Genomic DNA, 17,410 nt, shown 5'->3' with positions numbered 1-17,410 from the left:
CATGCAGTCTTGTGTGGTAAGTTGCTGTTCTCCATCTATTCCTGGACTTTTTTTTTTTTTTATTTTTTTTTTTTTATTTTTTTTTTTTTTTGCTCTTGCTAGCTGTCTACCTGGCACTTTTTTCTTCTGTTTTGGTTTACTTGTTTCCCTGCTAACATACGTTAGTTTACTAAGTGCTGTATGAAACTGGCTGGAAGTGCCAGACTTAGGGGTATTTCCATCTTGTTCATAATCCGCGTTTTTACTATTATAATTGAACTTGCAGAGGTATAAAAGTAAACACAGTGGTATTTTGTGATAAATTTTGACAAAGGCCTTTTCAGAATCGGTTAATATCAGGCATGTCCAGAAAGTAAGTTCTGTTTGGTAATGAAAACAAAATGAGTATAGATACAAACTATTTATTGCAAAACAAACTACAGTTGAATCGGTCATTTCTAAAAAGCCCAATGTGCATAGAGAGTAGTTTTGAGAAAAATGAAAAAAAATTATTTATATTTAAACCATTTATCTGAGATTAACAGTTTTTTGTACATAACACTTAAATCTGTTTTGAAGCAAAATTTGTTTGTTCTGTTTCATTGGGAAGGACATAATAAGCTTTCAAATTCTGTAAAATAAGGGCGTTTTAGAAATGACTCTCCAGAGTCAATATTTATGTGTGTTAAATGTTTGATAAGGAGGTGGTTATTTGTTCTTTTAATGATCACATCCATTAAAATTGTCAAAAACTTTAGTTTGTAATTTTATTCTCCAGAGTAGAAATCATTTTTACATATAATGATATTTCATAATACGGAGTAGCATCAAGTATTCTTTTAGTATATAGCTCTAGTTCTTTTCTTTTGGGCATTTCATTGTAATACTCCACATACTCATGGGAATGCACTTCAAAACTTTCTTGCCGTCTTCTACCGTGTTGAAATTCAGAGTAACTGGCAGGACTGAATGATACTTTTGACTGGAATTTAATTCCTTTCATGTTTGTGGGTTACTGTAGTCACGTCCTAGTTCGTGAACCATGGGCAACGGCTGAGTGGCCTAGTAAGTGGTCCTGAGAGTCGGGATACCAGTTGCTATGGAATGGGAGTGGGCATCTCGGACATATTCTGAGTCGTGGCCCTCCTTTTGCTCAGGCGGCTAGGACTATACAATTCACCGGTGGTCCATAACCCGTTAGAGGAGAGATCCTCACTTGGACTATGTGCAAGTAGGGCAGCATCCTGCTTCATGAATTTACCGAGCTCAGAACACTTTAAGCAAGCCTCGGACCTATGGGAGTAATGGAGTCCCACTCCCATTTGACAGGCGAGGGACTCCTTTGAAACAACTTGGCGAACAAAATGGAATTCGATGGGGAGCTATCAATATTAATGGGGCTTATAGAAGAAAGAAGGTAGAACTGGCTGAGTCAGCAAAGAGGATGCATCTGGATGTGCTAGGAGTAAGTGATATTCGGGTAAGGGGAGATAATGAGGAAGAGGTGGGAGATTATAAAGTGTACTTGACGGGTGTTAGAAAGGGAAGGGCAGAGTCTGGGGTAGGGCTCTTTATCAGGAATACCATTGCACGGAACATAGTTTCTGTTAGGCACGTAAATGAGCGAATGATGTGGGTAGATTTGTCAGTGGGAGGAATTAGGACAAGAATTGTGTTCGTGTATTCACCATGTGAGGGTGCAGATGAGGATGAAGTTGACAAGTTTTATGAAGCATTGAGTGACATCGTGGTCAGGGTCAACAGCAAGGATAGAATAGTGCTAATGGGCGATTTCAATGCGAGAGTTGGGAATAGAACTGAAGGATACGAAAGGGTGATTGGTAAATGTGGGGAAGATATGGAAGCTAATGGGAATGGAAAGCGTTTGCTGGACTTCTGTGCTAGTATGGGTTTAGCTGTTACGAATACATTCTTCAAGCATAAGGCTATTCACCGCTACACATGGGAGGGTAGGGGTACCAGATCCATAATAGACTATATCTTAACAGACTTTGAATTCAGGAAATCTGTTAGGAACGTACGAGTTTTTCGCGGATTTTTCGATGATACAGACCACTATCCGATCTGTAGTGAACTAAGTATCTCTAGGCCTAGGGTAGAGAAAGTGAAATCTGTCTGCAAACGAATAAGGGTAGAAAATTTCCAGGACGAGGAAATGAGACAGAAGTACATGGATATGATTAGTGAGAAGTTTCGAACAGTAGACAGTAAGCAGGTTCAGGATATAGAAAGTGAATGGGTGGCATACAGGGATGCTGTACTAGAAACAGCAAGGGAATGCCTAGGAACAACTGTGTGTAAAGATGGGAAAAGGCAAACATCTTGGTGGAATGATGAAGTGAGAGCAGCTTGTAAACGTAAAAAGAAGGCTTATCAGAAATGACTCCAAACAATGGCTGAGGCAGACAGGGATTGGTACGTAGATGAAAGAAACAGAGCGAAACAAATAGTTGTTGAATCCAAAAAGAAGTCATGGGAAGATTTTGGTAATAACCTGGAAAGGCTAGGTCAAGCAGCAGGGAAACCTTTCTGGACAGTAATAAAGAATCTTAGGAAGGGAGGGAAAAAGGAAATGAACAGTGTTTTGAGTAAGTCAGGTGAACTCATAATAGATCCCAGGGAATCACTGGAGAGTTGGAGGAAATATTTTGAACATCTTCTCAATGTAAAAGGAAATCATCCTGGTGGTGTTGCAAACAGCCAAGCTCATGGGGAGGAGGAAAATGAGTTTGGTGAAATTATGCTTGAGGAAGTGGAAAGGACAGTAAATAAACTCCATAGTCATAAGGCAGCAGGAATAGATGAAATTAGACCTGAAATGGTGAAGTACAGTGGGAAGGCAGGGATGAAATGGCTTCATAGAGTAGTAAAATTAGCGTGGAGTGTTGGTAAGGTACCTTCAGATTGGACAAAAGCAGTAATTGCACCTATCTATAAGCAAGGGAACAGGAAGGATTGCAACAACTATCGAGGTATCTCATTGATTAGTATACCAGGCAAAGTATTCACTGGGATCTTGGAAGGGAGGGTGCGATCAGTCGTTGAGAGGAAGTTGGATGAAACCCAGTGTGGTTTCAGACCACAGAGAGGCTGTCAGGATCAGATTTTCAGTATGCGCCAGGTAATTGAAAAATGCTAAGAGAGGAATAGGCAGTTGTGTTTATGTTTCGTAGATCTAGAGAAAGCATATGACAGGGTACCGAGGGAAAAGATGTTCGCCATACTGAGGGACTATGGAATTAAAGGTAGATTATTAAAATCAATCAAAGGCATTTATGTTGACAATTGGGCTTCAGTGAGAATTGATGGTAGAATGAGTTCTTGGTTCAGGGTACTTACAGGGGTTAGACAAGGCTGTAATCGTTTACATGGATCATCTGCTGAAAGGTATAAAATGGCAGGGAGGGATTCAGTTAGGTGGAAATGTAGTAAGCAGTTTGGCCTATGCTGACGACTTGGTGTTAATAGCAGACTGTGCCGAAAGCCTACAGTCTAATATCTTGGAAGTTGAAAATAGGTGCAATGAGTATGGTATGAAAATTAGCCTCTCGAAGACTAAATTGATGTCAGTAGGTAAGAAATTCAACAGAATTGAATGTCAGATTGGTGATACAAAGCTAGAACAGGTCCATAATTTCAAGTATTTAGGTTGTGTGTTCTCCCAGGATGGTAATATAGTAAGTGAGATTGAATCAAGGTGTAGTAAAGCTAATGCAGTGAGCTCGCAGCTGCGATCAACAGTATTCTGTAAGAAGGAAGTCAGCTCCCAGACGAAACTATCTTTACATCGGTCTGTTTTCAGACCAACTTTGCTTTACGGGAGCGAAAGCTGGGTGGACTCAGGATACCTTATTCATAAGTTAGAAGTAACAGACATGAAAGTAGCAAGAATGATTGCTGGTACAAACAGGTGGGAACAATGGCAGGAAGGTACTCGGAATGAGGAGATAAAGGCTAATTTAGGAATGAACTCGATGGATGAAGCTGTACGCATAAACCGGCTTCGGTGGTGGGGTCATGTGAGGCGAATGGAGGAGGATAGGTTACCTAGGAGAATAATGGACTCTGTTATGGAGGCTAAGAGAAGTAGAGGTAGACGAAGACGACGATGGTTAGACTCGGTTTCTAACGATTTAAAGGTGAGAGGTATAGAACTAAATGAGGCCACAACACTAGTTGCAAATCGAGGATTGTGGCGACGTTTAGTAAATTCTCAGAGGCTTGCAGACTGAACGCTGAAAGGCATAACCGTCTATAATGATAATGTATGTATGTATGTATGTTCCTCGAGATACCATGGAGAGTCCTCCCTTCTTGTAGAGATTTGGCTAACACCTGTTAAAATCCAAACTGCCCTCTGTACCTACAATGTGAACTTTAAATTTGTTGTTCTTAGCACAGTTTACAATTATTTTCACGTACGCTTTTAGTATATACATTCTGTTCAACTTAACAACTCTCTTGATGGCGCCAAAATCCCTATCACGTGGTTTGAATGACCACGATTTGGAAATATATCATTTTCTTCAATTCAGTGAGTGTCCATGAGAGCTGTAAGAAGCCAAATCATTTAATGATTCTTGTTCCGACCTGCACATGGATCAGAGTATAAATGAAAAACCTTCACCGAATGTGGTACATACTTCTCTGTGTAGTTTTATATTGTAATCAAAATGTGAAAACACAGAACTGTCCGAGAAAGAACCTCTTATGTTACTACATCATAGCACCGAGCTCGATAGCTGCAGTCGCTTAAGAGGGTCCGGTATACAGTATTCGGGAGATAGTAGGTTCGAACCCCACTGTCGGTAGCCCTGAAAATGGTTTTCTGTGGTTTCCCATTTTCACACCAGGCAAATGCTGGGGCTGTTCCTTAATTAAGGCCACGGCCGCTTCCCTCCCACTCCTAGCCCTTCCCTGTCCCAACGTCGCCATAAGACCTATCTGTGTCGGTGCGATATAAAGCAACTAGCAAAAAAAAAAAAAAAAAAAACATCATAGCAGAGCATCTGTTGGGAAGTTTTCTTTTTTTCCACCAGATGGTATCTGCTTGTAGCTTGCTCTGGTTCTTTGCTAAACCACCCTTTCTACCACAGAAGGGGCCCTTTAAAAATGAATGCAAATCATTGTCGTTCAGTGACTACACTAATAAGTAGAAAGAAGCCATTTCAGCATGGAATGGTGTGTTTAGCTCTCAGTAACCCAAATCCAAAAATTTCAGAAAGGACATGATGCAATGACCGATGCAATTTGTACACTATCTTTCCACATAGCTCCCACCATTTTGGAGGAACTTGTCATAGCATGGTACAGGTTTTTGAATGCTTTCTTCATAAATCGTTGCCACCTGTTTTGCCAACCGTGTGGTAACGTCCTTGGAGCTTGTCATCGTTGTTGTTTTTTTGCCCACCGAGGAACATTTTAAGGTACAAAAAGAGATGCAAGTCTCCAGGGGCGAGGTCAGGGATGTACGGTGGGTGGTCATATTGGTTCCAGCCAAAATCCTTTAAAAATTGTCTTGTTTGCAGTGTGACGTCTGGCATTGTCCTGATTGAAAACAATTCTTATTCTCTATTCCACGACACATTTTCCTAAACATATCGCAGTAAACATTTGCATTGATCCACCCTGCGGTACAAAATCCACCGGTAGAACGCCGGGTCGATCCCCAAAGACTGCGTATGATTTTTCGAGGTGTCAAGATTTGCTTGGTTTTAGTCTTTACTGGTGACGAAGTGTGCCTCCATTCCATCGATTGTTGTTTCAATTCAGGGATTTCAAACATGCCCCAGTCTCGTGCCCGGTCACTGTCTTGCTTAGAAAATCATTACCATCTTTATTGTAATGTGTCAAAAAGTCAAGTGCACTGCCTTGACGCTGTTGTTTGTGTCACTCTGCAACTAGTACACAGTTTTTGAAATTTCAGTTCATCAGAAAGAGTTTCATCAAGAAGTGATCTTAAAATTTGCGGAACTTGCATAAAGAGGTCAGATATTGTAAACGTATGGTTTTCCTTTGTGTGTTCAACTGCACGAATCAGATCTTCATTAACCAACGATGGAAGCCCACTTTGTTTGTCTTCATCCATTTGATCACGTCCATCATTGAACTCTCGGACCCTTCTAGTTACCATTGAATCACTCATCCCATTTTCTTCGTACACCATACAAATCTTCAATGAATGTTGACTAATTTAGTGTTCTTCACATTCAGAAAATGAATGATGGATCTAATCTCACGTAGTGGGATTTTTGAGATTTTCAATCAACTTTGCTATTCTAACCAAGCACTATAAAGCATAAACAATAGGCAGTGATCTCGCAATGGCGTCATCTCCTTCTCCTTGACTCAGAGCAACTACAGCGCATGGGCCGAACTACAATGGCAGCGATGCCAAGGCAACGGATAAAAATGGAACTTGCTTTCTGGGCGTGCTAAGTATGTCTATATGATCACCTTCCTCCACCACTCATCTCTTTGAAATTTTTATAGTTAGATTAACTAAAAATTTACTGGTTTACTGTAACGACTGATCTGAGAAATGCAAAGATTTTACTGTGCAATACAAATTTGAACAATTTAGCTACAGCTTATAATATTGCCACACCTCAGTAGTCATTAACTAAAAATGAATTTCCAGATTTTTGAATTGGCCATACTTCCCAGATTGAAAGATTGTTGAATGAATGATTTTATTTTCAGATTAATGATGAAGTGAAGGGAGTCTGAGAATATCAGAGCAATCTTTTATGACATAGGAATCATTGCCAGTCCCTTTCATCGTTGATTAATGAATATGCTGAAGATCACGAATGAAATGTAATGTTTTCTAATTTGATAGTGACTTAGTTGATTAGTTTGTATTTGTTACACACCATTAGATACTTTACTGTGCAATTTAATTTAATTCCATTTATTCGGGTTATATATTTAATATAAAATAGATTATGAACATATTTGTCAATTGAAAATATTGTATTGTATTTAAAATGTATATTGACAAATAACCAGTGTAGATACACTGCGATTGGATCTAATAATAAGCCCTGTTTTATACATTTTATATACATACAGGCAGTTACTCAACAACTAGTGTTAGGCTGCAATAAATAACTCTACTCCTTAAAAGGGGCTCATCCGCCAAAGCCGTTGGCCCCTTTGGGTGGGGTGGTGGTCCCCTTAGTGGATGAAATGACACTGGAATCCATCACACATTAGGTCCAACAGCTAAGCAGGCGGAGGAAAAACTTTTACCGTTGTAGTTCCTAACGGTTTCGGAGGCGGAAGAGGTTATGCGAGACAAACTAGTTGTGAAGCCAAGCTAAACTTTTGTTGAGCCAGCAGCAGTTTGCTGCAATTCTGGTGTTCTGAATTCACATCTCAAGCTTCTTGTACCATGACGAATAGCTCCAGAATCTTAGTGTATGAGTCACTTCCTGGCACGTTGTGATTCACCTTAAACAGAATCATGCTAATGGAAATCTCTCCTGTCATTTCCCGTAGAAGTCCAACAGAGTGGGATAAGGATGGTGGTGGCAGGTTTTGGGTGAGACTGGGAGCTACTAGTCTGGACTTGCACGTTGACGGCCGCTGTGTGATGGTCGCCTTCCTGAGAGTTCTGACTACTCAAGGATCTGGTCCTTCGTCTGTGACCGGGCAGGCCTATTTAAAACTACTGCTCATCCTGAATGGGGAAGGTCCAAGTAAACTTGGGCAAATATTGATAATCACACTTGAACCTGGCAGGGAATCTGCACCCAGAAAGTCAGTCCAATTTTTGTGGGCAGAAATTTATAAACATGACTTCAAACGTGGAACATCAGGACTCTACAGGGCTTAAGTAATGATAACAAGAGGCCAGAGAGGAGAACAGCTCTGACTGTACGTGAGCTAGCTAGACTGGGCATGGGCATCGTTCTCAGCAAAACCAGTTGTTAGATGAAGAATAAACGAATGAGAACAGTTTAGGCTACACCATCTTTTGGAAAGGAAAGAATTCAGGAGAACCACGCACCTATGGTGCTGGATTTGCAGTGAAAAAGAAAATGGTGAAAGAACATCAGCTCACCCCTATTCCAGTCAATGAAACACTCACGACTCTTTGAATTGCTCTTGCTGGAGATAGTTTTGTCATTCTTGTCTCCGCCTGTGCTCCCACTTTAAATGATGGGCTCCAACAATCAATTCTACCACCAACTGAACAGTGTTCTTGCCAAGATAGCTATTTAAGAGAAAACTTTTTGCTTGACAATTTTAATGCTGGGTGGGAAAGTGACATTTGATTATGGGAAAATGACATGGGTTATCAAGGTGTTGGAAATTGCAGTGCAAATGGACTACTACTTCGTCTCTGTACTGGCCATGACAGAAAAGATGTTCTGATTAGAAGAAATGCATGAAATTTAGATAACTGCTGCACTGACCACAGATTTCTAGTTAGCCTAGTAAGGATCTTCATACTTCTCAAACCCTTCCAGGACGAAATTCAGTATCTCCAAACTTCAGAATACCGCTGTGAGTACTGTTTACCAAGACACTCTTTTAGATCAGCTAAATAAAAATCCAACTGTAATTGGTGATATGATTAACTCAGACAACACTTCTGAATGTTTAGGTTGAGAAAATATGTTTATAATGCAAAAAAGAGAAAACAGGCTTATGAACAATAATTAAGGCTGAGATAATTTTTTATGGAACTGATTTGCTCAGAGCAAGATATTTGTGGAATAATGTATGGAACCCCCTTGCAAATGGTGCGCATTGTTAGAGTTGTTATATTAATTTTGTGAAGGAAAATTTTGGTTTGAAAATCTGTATTTCTGGAAGAACATTCTATAGCGACAACAATGGATCGAACTAAAAGTGTGAATGTTCAGGGATAAAACATTTAAATAAAGGAAAAATAAGAAACATTAATACAGAGTAAGTGAATAGGAAGATGGTCAAAGAGACTGATGAATAGTGGACAGCAGTATCTGAATAGCAAAGCGAAAGAAATTAATGCAAATGAAAGTATTGCATTGAAACAAGATCCCAAACTAGAAGTTACACAAGGGATGTGGATTGAGTTGAACGGCAATACAGAAACTGTTACAAAAGCACAGCTCCTGAGACATGCAACTATAAATGCGAGGAAATACGTTCCTTCTCTGGTAAATGCAGCGGATTGGGCCTGATTGTTTCATTGAACATAAATAATTTACTGTGAAGGTGTTCAAATTTTCTGCTACATGCCTTTTCAATTATTCATCAATACATAGGCTATTTTAGTGAAATACATTTCAATTTTCAATTTTAGTTTGAAAAGCAATTATTTTTCTCGCTTATTACCTGTTCATTAATATTAGGGATTTAAGTTTAAAGAAATTTACGTCATGAAATGTTGGTATAGTCTCAGAATAAACTGTACAGGATGTAAGCAAAATAAGTTGCTTCCAAATTACTTTAAAAAGTCTTATTGTGAATTGTCGCTAAATTTTAAATCAGGTTATAATATACTAATCTAGTGTTTACAGTTTACTATGTCTTCTGATATGGGCTAGATCATATTTGTTACTTTCATTGACCTGTCTCATTCTCTTCTTTGGCTTTGACGATATGAATATAAGTGATGCTAGTAATGTCATTCCTAATGCAGCCAGCTCCTGTTATCAATGGTCTGAAAATGACCGTCATGGGGTCGGTTGGTGCATGCATTTCAGTTGACTTGGCAGGCTGATACATAATAGCAACTTCTGGTTTGGTGAGGAAAGCAATGGGAAACTACCTCACTCCTCCTTACCCTAGTACTGCTCTTCAGTGATGCCTAGGCATTTGTCAGCTGATGGTGGAGCTGTTTAGGTCTAAATCAGCCTTCAGTCTGAATACATACATACATACGTACATACTACATCCTTTCAGATATTGTGCCTGATCATCCACAAGCACAGTCTTCTTCATATGTGGTTCTGCTTTGATGTTTATGAGCACTTGCAATGTTCCCGGTTTATTTGTTACTTTAGGTGTTACCATGTATTATCCATGTGTGTGGGGCCCTCTTATTTTTTATTATTATTATTATTATGCATGAATGGTCCCTTTCGGAACACACGAAGCTTTATTTATGATTTCATTTGCGGAGGATCCAGGATACTTTCATCTGTTCACTAAAAATCCTCTTCCTTTCTTCTGTCCACTTGATACCTGCTCTTTTTGGTACTTAATTCTCTGGAGCAACTTCCTGCTTGTCAATTTTCTTTCTACATATATTTTGATTCAAAATTTCTTCAGGTTGAATTTGTGTATTCTTCATGTCTGCTTTTGTTTGCTGTGTCCAAGGGAAATTCTTCAGTTTATCAACTCTTTCAAGAATTTGGTAGGTTAGTCTGGTTTCTGGAAGCCTCTTAACATGTCCATAAAATTTTAGCCTTCTTTTCCTTAAGTCTGCTGCAATATTAGATAATTTTTCTGTGGATTTCCGGGTTAGAAGGCGGTACCCTTCTTCCATGTGTCTTGGTCCTAAAAGTTTCCTCAAGATTTTTCACTCTTCTTTTCAGATATTTTCGAGTTTGCCCTTGTTATGAAGTGTTAGTTTCCCCTGCATATGAAGCGTCAGGTTTGATTACAGTATTGTAATGTTTAATCCTAACGTGGAGAGACATACATATTTTGTTGTAGATTTCTCTTGTTCTCCCATTTGCTCTTCTGAGTTTTTGGACATGGTTGTTTTGGGCCCTTTTTTCTTGTCCGGTTGGTTCGAGGATTTCGCCCAGGTATTTGAAGTGAGGGACTCTGTTGATTTGTCTGTATTTTGTATCGAGACTATGGATGTCTACTTTTGAACAGAAAAATTCAGTTTTCTGGAGGAGATATAAAGTCCGACGTTTCTGGCACATTCTTGGAGAATTTCAACATGCTTTATCGCTGTGACTTCATCGCTGGACTAAAGGGCCAGGTCATCCTCGAAGGCTAAGCATTGAATTTCAAGCTTGGTTTTTTTTTTGTCCCAATGTTTACTGGGTTCCAACTATTTTGCACTTTCAGTTCTTTTTCCCATTCCCTCATCACCTTATCTAGGACGAGGTTGAAGAGGTAAGGTGACAGTCTATCTCCTTGATAGACACCAGTTTTTATCAGGAATTTGTCTGAGATTTCTCCCATGAATTTCACTCTTGACTTCGTATCAATGAGGGTGTGTTTGGTCAAGTTTAACGTTTGAGAGTCTAGTCCCTGTTCTTTCAGGATGCTGACCAGGGATTGATGATCAATTGAATCATAAGCCTTCTTGAAATCTATGAAGGTACAGATGATTGGGAGGTTTCTGAGGGCCCTGAATTTTAGAGCGGTTTTGAGGTTGAAGATCTGTTCAGTGCACAATCTGTGAGGGCGAAACACAGCTTGATATTCACCAGTCTTATGCTTTTCAACAGGCATGCAGAGAAAATTTTGTAGCAGATTTCAAGGAGGGACATTCCCCTGTAGTTGTTGACATCAGTTTTGTCTCCTTTTTTGTGAAGTATGGTTTTCCGTGGTTTCCCATTTTCACACCAGGCAAATGCTGGGGCTGTACCTTAATTAAGGCCACGGCCGCTTCCTTCCAACTCCTAGGCCTTTCCTATCCCATCGTCGCCATAAGACCTATCTGTGTCGGTGCGACGTAAAGCCCCTAGGAAAAAAAAAATTTTTTTTGTGAAGTGGGTGAATCAAGGCACATTTCCAGTCTTCGTGTAGTTTTTCATTTTTCTGTATGATTTCTGTAAGATCTCTGAGTGAATTTGGACCAAGATTCTTAAGGAATTCTGCGACAATCCCGTCTCTTGCTGAGATTCTGTTGTTCTTTAGTCGTTTAATGTGACTCTGAATTTTTTCCTGGTTTGGTGGAGGTGATTCTGGGTGAGTGAAACTGGATGCTTCTTCAAGAAATCTTCCATTGGATTCAGGGCAGTTAAGAAGTTCTGAGAGAAGTATCGTGCAAGTTCTTGGCAGTTTTCTTTATTAGTAAGCGCCAGTTTTCCATCTTGTTTCCTGAAACGTAAATTCTGTGGAATGTATCCTCAGATTTTTTCTGTGAACGTTCTGTAGGAATCCCCCTTTTTTTTTTTTTTTTTTTTTTTAAAGTTTTTTTTTTTCAATTGAGTCCAGTTGTTCTTTCAGGTGCTTTCTTTTTTCTTGCCTGATGGTTTTGGATATTTGTTTTCTGGTCTTATAAAATTCTTGTTGAGTTTTCTGGGTTTTCCTACTGTTATATTTCTGAAGTGCATATTTTCTTATCTCTAGGACTTGTATTTCACCAGGGGGTGTTTTGTATTCCTTTTTAAGGGCACCATTTCTCATGCCTTCTGTATGATTTTGGCGTGGAATTCTTCCATATTTTCACTGGTTGATTTTCCCACGCTTCTTTTAGATCAGTAACAGGAATCCCTTTTATGTCAAATTTCTGTTGTTGGATTTTCTTGGGGTGGTATTTTCTTGGAGTAAATTTTACTTTAACTCGTGTCAGATAGTGATCAGAATCGAGGTTTACTCCTCTTCTCACTTGTACATCGTGTACCTCTTTCTGTAGTGGATATGAGATGTAGCGCAACTTTATCATGAAAAGCTGCGGGAGTGTATATAATTCCTTATTTCGGTGGTAACTCATCCTTCTGTTAGAAGAACCCATGTGCATATGTTAGATATCCACCAAAAAAAATTCTATCTACGTAGAGTTCACAAACTTGACTGCGGGTGACAACATATTATAAGAAGCGACACAGAAGTTGAGAGCATCGTAACCTGTTTATAATCACGTCTTAGTTTAATGATTTTATTCATTAAATATCCTTTTTCCTTCTAATTGCATTTGCTTAAAACTCAGTTGTTGCGAGTTCGAATATACTCTGAACTAGAAGAGACTGCCACCAATGCCAGTGTTAGTGTGTGCTCTTGTCAAGTTTTGGCTTGGTATGCTTTCATCCCGGTGAATACAAATACTCCTATAGACTAAAGTTTGGATACTTTGAAATTGTTTCAAGGTTTCTTCTCTAATCCCTCTTTGTTTTTGTTTTTTGTTGTTTTTTGATATGTGTCTTATTAATATCCCAAATATAATAAAGATGAAAATGTGTTTGGGCATTTGTGGAACTATAATCTGTATGACTTGATGCATAAGGATGAAATTTCACATGCAATCAGAATAAGACACAGGATAACATATAGGTTATTTCCTAACACATTGTCTCTTAGAGGGGCTACACAGCAAAAGATGTGAAGGAACAGTAAATATGTTGGAAGATAGTCCGCCTAGTCAATACTATTCAGTTATTTACCTTTCACCTTAACATCTAGTACATGTTTCGAGAATATTGTGCATTCTCTTCCTCAGCTAGTGGATTAAAATTCAGTATACAATAAGACCTGACTAAAATACGGGGGCCCCCATTAAAAATTCAAAACAATGAGTATGACAATGTGACACTTAAAAAATTTTGGATAGTACAAACATAGAATTAAAATCCCCTTTTGTCAAGTGCAAATTAAAAACACAATATAGTAATGTGTAATTAAATACAACGTCTTGTGATGATATGAATTCACAGTGTCCTTGAAGTTGCCTTGCGTAGTTCAAAAATGTTGAGTTAGAAATGAATGAAATTGCATTAAAACTTGAAGTCTTGCCGATATCCACCGTTAATGGGTGTTAAAATGATGTCTATTTAAATTAAAATATTGGACACAGCGTCGTATAATGATGTGAATTTACGGTGTCCTAGGAATTATAATACTGTCTTGTGTAGTTCAATTGGATTTGTACAAGAATAAATGAAGTTGCGTTAAAACTTGGAGTCCTGCCATTATCTTCGGTTGATAGTTGTATTATGCAGCCAGGTTGAAAATAGGTTAAAATGGTCTATAAAAAGGAAATGAAATAAAAATTAACAAAAGGCTCAGACATGAACAAATGAGAATACAACGGGGTAAAAATATTAAATCTTACCAGTGTGATGATGTAAATATTACGTGTGGCATGCATGTGTTAGATAGATGTTGATGTATTTTAGTCAGGTCTTATTGTATACTGAATTTTAATCCACTAGCTGAGGAAGAGAATGCACAATATTCTCGAAACATGTACTAGATGTTAAGGTGAAAGGTAAATAAATGAATAGTATTGACTAGGCGGACTATCTTCCAACATATTTACTGTTACTAAGTCAATACGGATCCAATCCCAACCATCATGGTCAAGATGTGAAGGAAGTCGGAGGGAAATGGAAGCCAGGGACCATTAAAAGTGAATACATTGCTGAACAGTTAGTCCTGTTAAAAAATAGAGCCAATCAAGTTCACTTAGAATTCAATTTCCTGCAAAAGAAGTTCATATGTATTTTCTTTCTAACATTTTTTCTTCAGGAAAGTATACTTGTATACATTTTGGTGCATACAAAAAAAAAAAAAAATTATTAACGAACTGTTAGTCTTATCAGAAAACTAGAATAAGATTTAGATTTAACTTTCCTACAAAATTGTTCTTCGTAACTCTGAACTGTTCACAAGGAAACTGTGCTTACTGTCATGTACAGCAGTGTTAACGAAATATGTAGAGTTACTTTACAAATGTCTTCAGGTGTTCTGTTTACCAACAATTCCTGAGGAATGAAGTTATCCAGCTGGGGGATGAATCTTTGCTGGGCCAGCTGTGCCACATATTTTTTTGCACTGTGCATTTTTATAGGAAATTTAATTCTGCTGTGTAAGGTATGATATACAGTAGATTATTGATCCGGCAAACAAGACTCAACAAGATTGTTTGGTGCCTGTGCTGTGTTGTGAAGCCAATGCTGTGATGTGTTGATTAATTATTTTCAGTTTCCTTCACATCATTTATATCATTTTGCAGATTGTGATTTAAGTGCTCTAATCCACAGTGATTAGACTTTTTCTTTGTTTTTGTAATTTGAGTTATTTAGAACTATCATGAATAGGAATAAAACACTATAAACAGCAGACACGAATTCTGTTGTTTTCAAAGCTATACAGAATACACACTCATACACTACGGTATACCCAGATTACAGTGTTATCCCACTGAGGGAATGGGTAGGTTTCCAGATCCAGTGCACAAAAGTACTTCTCTTCCGGTGATAGTATGTCTCCACAGGATCATTAATATTTCTGAGCCGCTCAGTTGTGACATTGCTGACACAGCTCAATAAGCTGTTTGCAACTAATTAGAATTATTGTGTAAATTTGAGTATCAGATGTATTTTGTTAAGTTCTTCAGTCTGTCTAAACTAATTTATGAATAAATACAATTTAGAAAATACCTGAAAAAGAAAACTTACAGCAACATATTATACCTGAAAAAAAGAAACAACTTAATATTACTTTCTCTTTTTCAGGTATAATCTGTTATGTTTTCTTTTTCAGACATGTGCTTTACACAGTTTTTACTGTAATCTGTTTTTGTCTTATCCCACAGTCTAGGAGTTTGAATAGTAGCCTCCCACCTGGCTGAGTACAAAGTCTCTAATATTAACCTTCTGATCCCATGCTTGTACTAAGTGAATGAGCCACTGCCAGTGTTGCTTAACTGTAGTGTGGTTGGTACCCTCTCACTATACCGATCACATTGTTGATGAGTCCTCAGTACTGTCCACATGTTTTCCACACATTGGAAGTTATTCATTTGTATCCTATCCAGCCTGCTTGAATTGTTCATTTTTTACATTGGAAACTATGCCTGCATGGGTGAAGCCACAGGTAGGAACTAGTACACTTGCGTTTTTATGGTTGATAGTTTGTAATAACTTGATTTAATTTTCAGAAGATGGCCAAGACGAACCTGCTGGTCACTTCACCTCGGACGAACACTTCCACATTCACAAAGATGTTGGAACTGGAGGCAATGCCTGTGCAAAAATTATTTTCTTTGTCCTGCTTACTGTGTTGCTGGGGATGGTTGGATTGATATTATTTGAACACCGTGGAACAAATGATTGTAAGTAAAATGATTGATTGTAATTGGTTTCTACTGTATGATGAGATTCTATTCTGAAACCTGGGTATATGATAGTGGCTTCTTTGAAAATTGAACAGTTGAAAATACCATGTTGGCCTTAATATAAGATGGATGACTTTTGATTTTTGGAACTTATTTAAAAGAAAAATTACATATTTAATATACAGTAATTACAATAATTCTGTGGCTTGGTTCTAAAAGGGCCAATGTCATTTTTTATCGAAATTGAGATATTAACTGATACAAACGCGTTTTATCCTGGCTTGCAACATGTTAAAAGGGCCAATGTCTCTGTTAAGTACTAAACGAACAGTTAACGTTTTATTAAATAAGTCCATGCCAATAATGTTAGATTACCAATAAAGATCAGAGACCTGGCAATTTTTAAAGAATACTATAGAAAAAATTAGCGTTTAATCAAGTGACTTCCAAAAAGAAAGTATAAAGTTATTGAAAGTTAGTTGTTGAATAAAATAGTTGGAAAACTATAAGCAAAACTTCAAATGCTCATAGCTCAAAAACAGGTTTTTTTGGCATTGGCCCTTTTAGAACCAAGCCACAGATATATTCAAGCTTTTCCATATCAAAGATAATCTAATAAGTCCTAAAGTAAATCTAAGAACAAAAATGTTACTTTAATTTAAGATATTGTGGCTCCCCTTAGTATAATTTAATAATGCTGATAGACAACCATTTTATCAGTGTGATCGGCCCTTCCCCTTAGTATAATTTAATAATGCTGATAGACAACCATTTTATCAGTGTAATCGGCCGGTGGACATTGTGCAGTAGTTGTGCAATGTGAACATAGTGTCGAACACTACAATTTGTGTACACCACCCCAGGATTGCCTAAAATTCAATTACCAAAACTTTTAACTTGCATGCCACCTTCATTGCCTTCATTTTAATATCCTATTGGATGACTCCTTTCTTTTCTCCTTCACAAATTCAGTAACAAGCCTGTCAGTTTCATTAAATTTTCTGGTCTGTGATCCTCTGAAGGCTGTTTTTGACATGTCACCTTTCTTGAATTTTTTCTTTGTTGTAAACTTCATGCATTATTGCAATGATGTCGATTCAAGCAACTAGATTATTCAAAATCAAAGAATTTGATTCTTGTAAGTTCTCAGTTCATTGCGAGTGCTGAGTGAAATATTTGAATACTTTTGATCGAGGTATTTACTAATGAGCTCTCAGGGATTGTCTTTGTGAAGGTTTTGAAATGAAAATCTAGAATTGGGAATTTAAAGCAGATGATGTGGAACATCTTATGCTACTCTATTTAGGAAGAAATTTTTAGTTTTGGCATGCACTAATTATGAACAAGGAATTTAGCTAGTGTACTGCAATCAATCTTGGTCTGTCTTTAAAGATGAAGCCTGATTTTTTAATACTGACACCAACAAGCAATGATATAAATCACTTAAAT

General features: G+C 37.9%; 1 protein-coding gene across 12 annotated transcripts in view; it reads left to right on the top strand.

Annotated features, from left to right (window-relative positions):
• Positions 1-17,410, top strand: part of Asph (Aspartyl beta-hydroxylase) — a 294,582-nt gene that overhangs the window by 25,579 nt on the left and 251,593 nt on the right. For 11 of the 12 annotated variants that reach the window (XR_011018630.1, XM_068228881.1, XM_068228880.1 and 8 more), the window contains exon 3: positions 15,785-15,958. Coding sequence is in view for 11 of the 12 variants with exons in the window: in XM_068228881.1 (XP_068084982.1) it covers positions 15,785-15,958 (174 nt within the window). In the remaining variant the exon portion in view is untranslated. The remainder of the gene's footprint in view (positions 1-15,784; positions 15,959-17,410) is intronic. The other variant, XM_068228879.1, reaches the window with a different exon arrangement.

The sequence above is a fragment of the Anabrus simplex genome, chromosome 8 (genome assembly GCF_040414725.1).
Source record: "Anabrus simplex isolate iqAnaSimp1 chromosome 8, ASM4041472v1, whole genome shotgun sequence".
Taxonomy (NCBI): domain Eukaryota; kingdom Metazoa; phylum Arthropoda; class Insecta; order Orthoptera; family Tettigoniidae; genus Anabrus; species Anabrus simplex.
The sequence above is the reverse complement of the archived record's forward strand: the minus strand, read 5'-3'. Positions and strand labels throughout refer to the sequence as shown.